Source organism: Durio zibethinus, chromosome 13 (assembly GCF_047325235.1).
Source record: "Durio zibethinus cultivar Kanyao isolate XHJ-2024 chromosome 13, ASM4732523v1, whole genome shotgun sequence".
NCBI lineage: Eukaryota > Viridiplantae > Streptophyta > Magnoliopsida > Malvales > Malvaceae > Durio > Durio zibethinus.
In genome coordinates, this window is record NC_143174.1 from 6,838,799 (window position 1) to 6,851,427 (window position 12,629).

Here is a 12,629-nt window from a genome sequence, read left to right on the forward strand (position 1 = left end):
CAATGGTTTTAAACATAATGAAGCAAACAAGTGCATTTACTCAAAAATTTACTAAATAATATGAAGCTATAATATGTCTCTATGTGGATGATATGCTAATTTTTAGTACAATATGATTGGCATAAATTAAACCAAAAGATATCTGATTTTTAATTTCAAAATGAAAAACTTAGATGAAGTTGATACCATTTTGAGAATTAAAGTTAAGAGCTATAACAAGGGTTTCATACTTAATCAAAGTCATTATATTGAGAAACTGCTTAATAACTTTAAATATCTTAATATAAAATAAGCCAATATTATATATGATACAAGTATAAAATTAACAAAAAATCAAGGTTATGTAATTACATAACTTGAATATGCTAATGCTATTAGAAGTGTTATGTATGTTATGCATTGTACTAGGCCATATATAGCTTTTGGTATTTGCAAGTTATCAAGATATACAAGTAAACCTAGTATAACTCATTGGAAAGCCATAGGAAGAGTTCTAGGTTATCTTAGAAGAACTAAAGATTTTGGCTTATTTTATTCTAGATATACAACTGTTTTGGAAGGATATTCAGATGCAAGTTGGATCACTAGTATAAGTGACAATAAATCCACTTCAGGATAGATGTTTACTCTTAGAAGTGGTGCAATTAATTGGGCATTAAGAAACAAATTTTCACTTCACATTCAACTATGAAATCTGAATTTATAGCTTTAGCTGTAGCAGCAAGGAAGCTGAATGGTTAAGAAATTTATTAATGGATATAAAGTTGTGGCTACAACTAATGATAACCATTTCTTTGTACTGTGATAGTAAAGCTACTATGTCTAGAGCTTATAGTGACATTTATAATGGAAAATCTAGACATATTAGTCTACGACATGATTATATCAAAGAGTTGATAAAACATGGGGTAATTACCATAATATATGTTAAATTCGCTAACAATTTAGCAGATCTTCTTACAAATGTGCTACTTAGAAATTTGGTAAGAAGCATCACAAGTTGAATGGGTTTAAAATTCCTTTTAGACACCAATAATGGAAACCTAACTTTCAATTAATAACCTCTAATTGTAAAGTTTAATAGGTAACAACAAGTTATTGTTATGTGTCTATAAACATTAGTCAACCCATTCTAAATATTTAGAATACTAGTGTAAGCCACTGTATAAATAGAAGATGAGATTGAAATCTTAATGGAGTTTATAATTAAATTTTTATAACAATAGAGATATAAAGAAGAAACTTCACCTATATAAACATAAAAGTGGTACCACTTCAATAAGAAAACTGGAAACTTTCTTGTAAATATTTATGAATAGGAATAAGCACATAGCCATAATAGTGCTAAAGCGGTTATAAACCTCTAATAGAATATTAAATAAATATTATGTGTGTTATATCTTCAATTTTAACTCTAGGAGTTGAAGTTTAAACTACGGACACCATTAACGTTATTAGAATTCTAAGGTATATACACTAATTGAAAGTTTAAATTTAAAGATACCTTCTTGTATTCATAATATTTATTTGTGTGAAAGGTTAAAGATTAAGCACCAACATTCCAAACTAGTAGAAAATTATTTATAGTTTAGAATGTGGTGTATCCCACATTGAGTAGAAAAATCATTTGTATGTAGTTTAAATGAGATTACTTATGTTATTTAAGTAACTGAGCTAAGTGTTTGAATGGGTCAAGTCATTTGGACTTGTTAGGAGTTTTCTTAATAGGTCAAACATTTTAAAAATGAAAGATAGGCACTTAGGTACTTGGGCTTGTTTAGAAAATAGATTTAATTTTTTAAATCTTTTATTTTTTATTTTAAAATATTACTAAATTTTATTTTTATTATAAATAAACATGTTTGAATAGAGAAAAAATGATAGTCCAAATAAACATATATGAACAAGAAAATATGACTATTTAAATAAAGTTTATTTAAACATAAAAGCATAACTATACAGATGTCATGACTTTTTTAATTGACTTGACTAGTGACTATTTATTTATTATAAATAAATCTTTCTGCCTAACCAATTTTACTACTTCTGATTGTAAGAGTTTTTTAAGGCTTTATTGTATCTTATAAGTATAATTACCTTTAAAATAATATTTTTCACAACTCAAACCATATTTCTTCTTTCTTATTATTTTTATTTTTCTTAAATTTTCTAACACTAAATCCATTTTGATCCTCACTCACCTCAATCTCTACCTTTGCACTTCTCATCCATACTTCCTCCTCAGCCATTACATTTACAAATTCAATTCCACTTTCCTTATTTAAGTCATAAGACCGACAAGGATCATCCTCATTTGTTAGATTCTCACTAAAGTTATAAATAACTTTATTTGGTGGACCACCTACCTCACTGTCATTATTTAGACCACCTATCTCAATTACATTGATTGGACCATTTACGCTAGTAAAATTGGTTTAATCTCAGTTTATACTTAAGTATGTCCAATTAGCATGCACCATAAAGTCATCATTCTGGTTTTGAACTTCAATAACACTAGGTAGAAAACTCATAGGATCTTCAATATTAGTTATGTCAACACCATGGAGCACATACACACGAATCTCCAAGCTAGGATCTCTTTTGAATGAAAAAAAATATAAGTATAATGTATTATTTTTTAAACTTTGTTCATAAAAATTTTAAAAAGTCTATTTGTTTAATACAATTAATTTTAATATTAATTAATTATATATTATAAGATTATTTTATTTAATAATTAAAATGAATAAATATAATATTATTATTCTATCAATAAATTGTAATGTTTTTAAAATTAATAATTAATTTTTATATTTATTACTTGTTAATAAATAATAATAAAATTTTATAGATAAAATAATATTAATTGTACTTTTTTTCTTTTGATATTTCCTTTCTTCTAAAATTAAAATTTAAAAATTTTTTAAAAAAAATCCTCTAATTTAATTCCAAGTTGGATCATTTTAGGTTCCAAGTTCAGATCAATTCGAATTCAATTAATTTTGATTTAAATCAATTCAAATTCAGATCAATTCGAGTACAAAACATGTCAAGTTTGGATTAATTTGAATTTGTTTAATAATTTTAGTTCAAATCAGATCTTGTTTGGATTATTGACTTTTTTAATTAAATGGTGTTGAATGGATTTTGAATTCAAGTAATTTTAATTCTTAATCAAATTATTTTGGATTCAAGTCATTTATTTGAGGTCTAGTCTATTCAAGTATTTTTTTTTAAATTATATGAAAAATATAACCATCTTATTGTGCTTTTTCAAATTCTACTTGTTTCGAGTTTAAGTATTTTTTAAGGTTTTAAGTAGTTTAGGGTTCAAGTTGTACCGAGACCAAGGTTTTAAAATTTTCTTATGGTTAAATTGAGTTCAATAGGATTCGAGCTTTTTCTAACCAATTTTCGAGTTCGAATTCTTTATGCCATTTCTAGTTTTTAGGTTATTCTTCTATACAATTGAAATTGTTTTAAATGTCCTTGAAGTTTATAATACTATATATTAAAACCTTATCACCACGTAATAAGCCTCTTTTTGTAGCAGGTTAGAGTACGATTTTGGCCCTCATACTTTATCGAATTATGATTTTGATCCCTTTTCGTTTTTATTTTCTTTGAATAACTTAGGTCAATGTATATCTATGAAATGTTGATTTTGATACTTCCACCAACAAACACCATTACATTGACAATGTGGTAAATAAGAATATGATTACTTAATTAGTTGAAACGAAAAAAGAGGATCCAAATCCATAATTTAATAAAATTGTAAGTAGATTTGATAATTTTAAATATAATAAGATAACATGATATAAAAATTATATGAATAAAAAATACAAAAATAATACGATTTAAAATTTTAATAAAATTTATAAATAAGTTTAATAAAATAAAAAATATTTTATATTTTTATATTTACATGAATTATAACACATAATTTTTATATAAAATATAACATAAATATATAAATTTTTAATATTTTACACAATATAACTATATAAATTATCAAATCTAATGATAAAGATAGTTGACATAAACTTACTAAGAACCATTAATTGAATTCAAGGTGATATTTGCTCAAATGGGTTGTCTATGGGCCTTCAATCTTTTTGTGAATCCCTTGTAGCTATCTCTGCTGGGCCTGCTTCTTTTTCTTGTGTGGTCATCGATATTTGTTGTTATTGTTATTATTGATGTTGTACATAAGTGGGAGTGTATTCTTGCAACAACAGTATACTTGAAAGTTTTATAATTTTTATTTGGAAAAAGGAAGATTGAATATAATTTTTTTTAATAAAAGAATATATATATATATATTTATCATTGAATCAATTATTCAGGTTTATGATTATGTTTTACTCTTAAACATAAAAAATAAATTACTGTATGGAGCATTTAGAAAATTTTAATTTTCAAGAAGTTTTAATTGGTTGCTACTTGAATAAATTTATTTAAATATATTTCATCACATATTTAAGCAATTTAAGAAGTACAAAAAAAAAAATACTACCGAATAAGTATTGGCTTATCAAAAGATTTAATTTTATGAATGAATTTTCTATCCATACATAAACTCTGTTTAACTCATTTAAAAATAAAAACCCTTTAAAATATTTGTATTCATCTCAAATATCTATATTTATTTCTCTATTTTTGTTTTATTAATAAATTAAAAAAAAATCATATCCCACTTCAAAGCATTAAGCATATATATATATATATATGTATGTATGTATATATTTATTCCAACATAAGATTGAATGAAGAAAATATTTGTGGAGGGTAATTGATGTCAAAGTATTTTTGTTTTGAAATAAAATTTAAAAGTACTTTAATTAGAGAATTAATATTAAAAAGTATTTTAGTTTAAGAAAAAACTCTTATTCGTAATCCGTCTATAAAAACTCGGATTACAATCTCATCTTTAAAGCGTTTATTGGAAAAGGGAAATGCTATTTTCTATTGTACATTTGTACTACAATTCAAATTTTATTATATATAGTATTTTTAATTTGAGATGTTGCAAAATTATTATATATAGTATTTTTATTCTTAAACAAATAAAACTTAATTTTATTGGGATGTCTTTCCTAGTTTCCTTAGGGTTTCTATCTAGGGGACTGGTGAAAGTATTGTCTTATCGGCGTTTTGTACAGGGTTTTTTCTTAGGGTTTTTGAGTGGAAGAGTTGTCATGCCATAAGTTTTGATACAAGATTTTTTTTTCTTGGTTTCCTGACCAAAAATATTGTTGCGTGGAGTTGGGTATTACGGGCGATTCGTATAGGATGTAGATGGCAGAGGAATTAGAGGATCTCTAAACAAAACTCTCATTAACTTAAGGAGAAAAATGTGAGACAATTATCGGCAAAGAGTGGATGGAGTCAACTGAAGTGGAAGGGAAAGCATGTCTCTTGGGAAAGATCCTGACCAAAAAAAGAGTGAATATAGAAGCCATGAGAATTCTCTTTCAAAGGTGTGGAAGTTGACAAAGGGCCTGCCGATAAAGGAGGTGGGGGACAAACAGTTTTTGTTACACTTTGATGATGTACTGGACAAAAACAAAGTGTTTTTGACACAACCATGGATGTTTAATAAATTGATAGTGGTGCTACAGGAATTTGAGGGATCAGTGCCCTCGGAGACTATAGATATGAAATGGAGTCCGTTCTGGATTCAGATGCATGGGTTACCACTTAATATGATGAATAAAAAGGTGGGTACGGCTATTAGGGAGTCCATGGGAGATGAAGAAGAAGTAGAGGCAGATAGGGATGGCACGGCATGGGGGAAGTTCTTAAGGATTAGGATTTGGTTGAATGTTAGCAAACCGTTAAGAAGAGAATCACAGGTAATACTCAAAGATGGCAGTAAGACTTTTGTTACGTTCAAATACAAAAGACTCCTAAATCTTTGCTATGTGTGTGGTAAGTTTGATCATCAAGAAAGAGAGTGTAATATTACTTTAAAAGAAAAAATGAGACAAGTTTTGTAAAAAAATAATATGGAAGGTGGTGATGTACAAAGCCTCTTAAGATAAGGTCTATAAGGGTGGCGGAGTCAACTGAAAGGGATAGTTATGCAAATTTCTCTGTTGGCTCCTAAAGGTGTTCCCAGAGTAGCGGCCGTGCAAAACCAGATATGGCAACAGTCAACGAAGATAGGGCAGACAATAGCCCAGGACATTTAGGATTCCTGAGGAACAATATGAGATACGTGGCATGAAAGTGAGGAATCAATCATAAGCGGGAGCTAAGAAGCAATGTCTAGCCGAATATGAAGCAAATAGCGCAAACCTCGACGGAATGGCAAGCAATGCAAAAATCTCGATGAGTGATGAACATGGTTTAAAAAAGTCATCGGAGGAGATACTGTGAGGTAATCCTGATGTTTTTTCAAATTGCAGTCAGGGGGGAAAAATGGGCCTACGAGGATTATAGGCAAGGGTGGGCTGAATGATATGGACAGTGGACCGTCTATAATTGAAGGCCTAAAATAGGGGGATGGGGGGCTGCACGAAATTATGGGAGAGGACATCACACAGAGGAGCCCATGCAAAATATAGACTCAAGAGCAAGTAGGAAACGAGATTTGTTTAGTGAGTTTCGAAATGATGTTGAAGTCCATATGGTGACTAAGAAGCCAAAGTGTAGTAAGGTGAATGAAGGAACTTTGGTAAATGAAAATACAACAGCGAATGCTAGCATGAAAAGCCAACACCATCGACACCAATGAATCTATTAGTGTGGAACTGTTGAGGCTCGAGGGCTTCTCGAGTAGTTCATGAGGTTACCAAAATGGTCATATCGTACCCGCCCCTAGTGCTCTTTCTCACTGAAACCAAGAAAAGGAGTAATGAATGGAGATGTTGAGAAGCTGATGGGGTTTTGATTGCATTTTCCTAATAGATTGCATAGGGAGAAGTGGTGGTTTGTCCTTACTTTGGATGAATAACATGGAGGTCTTTCTTACATCATTTTCAAGATGGCATATTGATGTGTGAATAAAAATGGATAGGAGCCCACAATTGTAGCAATTTATGGGCTTTTACTGTAATCCAGAAAGAAGCAAGCGGATGGAGCCGTGGAGTTTGCTACAGGCACTGCATAAGGCATTCTCATTACCATGGGTTTGTGCAGGGGATTTTAATGAATTATTATCGGATAATGATAAGTCAAGAGAAGCTACTAGGCCGGCTTGGCAGATTATAGATTTTTGAAATGTCGTTGATTACTGTGGTTTCTATGAGGCTCCAGTGAGAAGACCATTAGCGAAAGGGTACAAGTGTGGATACAGTGTAGGAGAGATTAGATCACTGTCTAGCAACAACATCATGGTGGGAGTTGTTTCCATGTTTCGAGGAAGAGTATCTGGTAGCAACAACTTCTAACCACTTGCCTATGTTGTTGCATATACACGATAGCTTGTTTCCAAGCCGGGGTGTTAAGAGGAAGACATTTAGGTTTGAAAATGTGGGCCCAACACGAAGACTTTGAGGGAATAATTCGACAATGTTGGAGTATAGAGCACTTCGAAAATTTGGATGATGTTATGTATAGGCTAAAGGACTGCGGTAATAGGCTTGGACGATGGAATAAAGATGTTTTTGGTAATGTCTAGCACAAGATACTCCATGCCCAAAAAGAGATGCAAGCGCTGCTGGAAAGGGAAAAAGAGGGGGGACGAACTGAGAGATTTCGAGCCTACAAACTTGAATTGAGTAATTTAATGGCAAAAGAGGAAATCATGTAGAGGCAAAGATCAAAGGCGTTGTGGCTTAAGGGGGACAGAAACACCAGGTCCTTCCACGCGACAGCATCCCATTGGAAGAGGATTAATCTGATACAAAAGCTATAGATTGATGAGGTAGGTGATATCTGATGTTGAAGAAATTGAATCACTTATTGTGGAGCATTTTGAGAATGTCTTCTCTACTTTTAAACTTGCACAGATAAATAGGGTTGTGGATGACATAGAGACTTGGGTTACAACTGAAATGAATAGGAAACTTGAGAGGGAGTTTACAATAATAGAAGTGAAAGAAGCATTCTTTCAGATGAATCCGAGCAAAGCGCCAGGACCAGATGGTATGAACGCTTTTTTTTTTCAAAAATACTGGCATACAGTTGGGGGTGATATTACAGATATGATCTTCGGATTCCTAAATAAGGGGGATTCGCTTAGTGGTCTTAACCATACAAATATTGTTCTTATACCAAAGGTGGGAGCGTCAAGTTCTTTATGGGATTATTGGCCGATTAGCCTCTGTAATGTGTTATATAAAATTATTTCTAAAATGTTGGTGAACAGATTAAAATCTTTTCTGCCTTTGTTGGTGGGACCAAGTCAGAGCCCTTTCATGCCAAGACGTATGATTTTTGATAATGTAGTGGTAACCCATGAAACGATTCATATTATGATCAATGTGTTGGGAATAGTAATTCAAATCTCACAAGATATTTATTTAGGATTAGTTAGATATTATTTGATAGATAAAAAAATTTACAAAATAAGAATTTTAAGAGAAAATTGATTCTTAATAGGTAATTTTGATTTGTAAAAGAAAAATTTTAAGAGAAAAAAAATTTTTAATAGGTAAATTTATATGCTTATAAATAGATGAAATCTCTACAAGATTAAGTATGAGAAAAAAATATAAGAAAATTGTAAGATTTTATGAGATAAATACCCCATAGAACTAGTAAATATTAATGTTTTTATGAGCGTATATGTTGGAGTGAACTAGAAGAGACTCAAATAGTCCACATAAGTATAGATGTATCAGTGTATATAGATATATGTTTGTTTGGGTTAAGAATACTCTATAGGACTAAAAGAAACTAAGAGGGTCTTATGAGTATTGATTGTTGAGTGAAGTTGATATGATTTGTATATTTGTAATTTTCTACAACTAGTGAATCTTTTTTCTCAACCGTGGATGTAAGACAGTTAGACCAAACCATGTTAAATTATTTTTTGTTGTGTGATTAATTAATTATTTGATTTTGCATTCGTTAGCTTGATTGGACTGTGACTTTTTGCCTAACAAGTGGTACTAGAGCTATGGTGATTTTTAACAGTGATATTAGAGCTATGGTGAACACTAATAAGTGGTATTAAGTTGAAGGTTCAAGCCATGTGAAGAGGTAAGTCCAATAGAGCTTGATTCAAGGAAAAAGTTTGAGTTTGTGTTTTAAAGATTAATTTGCATAAAGCGTGATGACACAAAAGAGAAAATGATTGTGAGATTTTCATTAAAGGTGAAACTAAGCATGTTTAGCATGAAAATAGATGATTTGATAGAATTTGAGTTGATGTGGAGATTGTTAAAAATAGTGACTTAAATCTCATAAAATATTTATTTAAGATTGGCTAGATATTGCTTGATGGACAAAAAGACTTGTAGAAAAAAAATTCTAAAAAAAAAAAAGGATTCTTAATAAGTAAGTTTGACTTACAGAAGAAGAATTGTAAGAGTAAAGAAACTTTTAATAAACAAGTTTATATGCCTATAAATAGATTGAGTCTTTACAAGGTTAGGTATGAGAAAAAGATATAAAAAAGTTATAAGATTTTATGGGAGAGATACATCATAAGATTAGCAAAGATTAACGTCTTTATAAGTATGTATTTTAGAATGGATTACAAGAGACTAAAAGCATCTACATAGGTATAGATGTGTATATTGCAATGGACGAAAGGAGACTGAGATAGTCCACATAGGTATGAGTGCATGAGTGTATATGGGTATATATTGATTTAGGCTAAGGATACTCTATAGGACTAGAGGAGATTGAGTGGGTCTTATGAGTTTGATTGTTGAATGAAGTTGATATGATTTGTATGTTTGTAATTCTCTACAACTAGTAGATCTTGTTTCTCATATGTGAATGTAGGTCAATTAGATCGAACTATATTAAATTATTGTCTATTATGTGATTGATTAATTATTTGATTTTATTTTTTGATTGGATTGAAACTTTTTGTCCAACAAGTGGTATCAGAGCTGTGGTGATTCTTAATACAATAAGAAGGGTGGTAAAGTAGGGCAGATGGTTCTAAAGTTAAATATGAGCAAAGCATACAACAATGTTGAATGAGATTACTTGGAAAGGTTGATGAATAAGTTCAATTTATCAATGAAATGGGTATCATGGATTATGATGTCTGTGTGAGTGTATCATAGTCGATAATGATAAATGGAAATGATTTATTCAACTAAAGGACTCAGGCAAGTCGACCCATTGTCATCATACCTTTTCCTGTTTTGCATTAAGGGATTATCCTGTCTCTTGAGACAAGTTAAGAATAAGGGAAATATCCATGGTGTGGCGATAACGAGAAGAGCTCCAAAAATATCTCATTTGCTATTTACGGATGATTGCTTATTATTTCTAAAAGCTACCGTGAGTAAGTGTCAGGAAGAGTTAAACATTTTACACACTTATGAGCATGCCTTAGGACAAATGATAAATATAGATAAATCTACTCTTTTATTTAGTTCGAACATTTTTATAGGAGTTAGGGATAGGGATGGATCTATAATGGAAGCAGTGGGAGCAGCTGCCCCCACTGAGATTCTAATATCCCTTAGAAATTTTACAAATTTTTTTTAAAATTTTAATTTTTTTTATAATTTGTCCCCACTAAAAATGTAAAAAAAAAAATGACACTTTTATAGATATTTGAAAGAACAAAACTGTAATTGCAATATAAATAGTTTATTTTACAAAAATAATAGGGTCACATGTATAAATATAAATAAAATAAATATTTATAAATAATTTTTATTCAAGACCATCATTTCATTTAAAAAATAATAAAAATAAAATAAAAAGTGATATTCTTTCTAGTCCACATAATATTTGTTTACTAATTAAATTTTTTTATGTTGGTAAAATAATTTGATTTGAGGCTTAATTTATGATTTATTTTTATTTATATTTATATTATAAGTGGATTAAGATTGAAGAATGTTGTGCTTTCTTAAGTTGATCAAAAAAATAATTTAATTTTTATGAAATTATTTTTTATATTTAAAATATATTATTTAATTAAAATTCAAAATACATAATAAAATATGCATGTTGATTTTGTTTGCATAATTACATTTCAATATCTAATATAAACTATAACATATCTTCTTATTTTTTAGAAATTATATAAACTAAATTATCTAATTTAATTAGTTGTGAAAAAATATCTTATAAAGAAAAAGTTAATTTTGAAGGAACCATCCAAAATCAATAATAGTGACACATTACATTTTACAATATAAGTTCATGTTTAATTAAATTTAGATGATTTTCAACGAATTCAAAGTTATGAATAAATATTTTAAACTATCATTTCAATGAAAGAGATAATGTTTAAAAAATTTATTTACACAATAAAAAACCTATAAAAAATAATTATAATGTGTTATCTTTATGTATAAACAAAATAATTTATTATGCATTTGGGTTAATTTATATTTGTATATTTTTATATTTAATATTATCTATATTAGTTGCCCCCACTGAATATAAATCCTGTATCCATCCCTGTTTAGGGACGAGGTTCAGCATATTTTGGGTGTAACAAAAAATTTGGCGCATGATAACTATTTTGGGACTACCAATCATGATTGGTAGGGCAAAGCGGGTGGTTTTTCAGTGACTAAAGGAGAAGATTTGGCAGAGGGTTCAAAGGTGGAAATGTAGACTCTTATCACAAGCAGGGAAGGCCGTGTTAATCCAGTCGGTGGCTCCAAGCTGTGCCATTGTATTGCATGAGTTGCTTTATATTACCAAGAAATTTATTGCATGAGCTAAACATGATCATTGCAGGTTTTTGGTGGAAAAGTGGAAATAAACAAAAAGGGATTCACTAGGAAAACTGGGATTCTTTATGTGTTGCAAAGGTTGATGGGGGATTGGGGTTTAGGGACTTTGAAGCATTTAATTTGAGTCTTTTGGCTAAGCAAGGGTGGAGGCTTGTGCAAAACGCAGAATCTCTATGTTACAAAATACTAAAAGCAAAATATTTTCCTGCAAGTTCTTTCTTGAAGGCAGACTTGGGGGCTTGTCCATCATATGCCTAGCGGAGCATGTTAGCTGGATGATCAGTTTTGGTGGAAGGGTCTATGTGGAAGGTCGGGGATGGAACAAATATTGATGCATGGACCAATAGGTGGCTGAATAAACCACCCATATTTAGACCAATACGGCAACAAGAGGTTGGTAGCTAGTGGGTATATGTGGCAGATTTTCTAGACAATAGAAGAAGAGAGTAGAATATGGATATACTTTCATGTTTGTTCCGTAAGGAGGATATAGATTTAATAACCCAGATACCGCTGAGCAGGACCCCAATTCCAGATAAATTAATCTGGGTTGACTCAAAACTGGGAGACTTCTCAGTAAAGTTGGCTTACCATTTGGCAATAGTGTCGAGAGGGCCTTTCGACCACCAAACTGGAAGCTGTTATGGTCAGCCAAGGTTAGGCCGAAGGTGAAGTTTTTCATGTGGAGACTGTCATGGGGAATTTTACCAGTGAGAAGTGCTCTTAAAGGTAGAAATGGGTGAGACGGGTTTTCACTTATTTTTTGAATGTACTTTCAGCGGCTGTTTATGGGATAAG

At 30.4% G+C, this 12,629-nt stretch overlaps 1 protein-coding gene across 1 annotated transcript; it reads left to right on the forward strand.

Moving 5' to 3' along the window:
• Positions 1–5,414: 5,414 nt before the first annotated feature.
• On the forward strand, positions 5,415–6,506 carry LOC149515287 (uncharacterized). Its single transcript, XM_089742406.1, has 2 exons — positions 5,415–5,858; positions 6,414–6,506. The coding sequence occupies exons 1-2, from the start codon at positions 5,415–5,417 to the stop codon at positions 6,504–6,506; spliced, it is 537 nt and encodes a 178-aa protein (XP_089598532.1).
• The last annotated feature ends 6,123 nt before the right edge of the window (positions 6,507–12,629 follow it).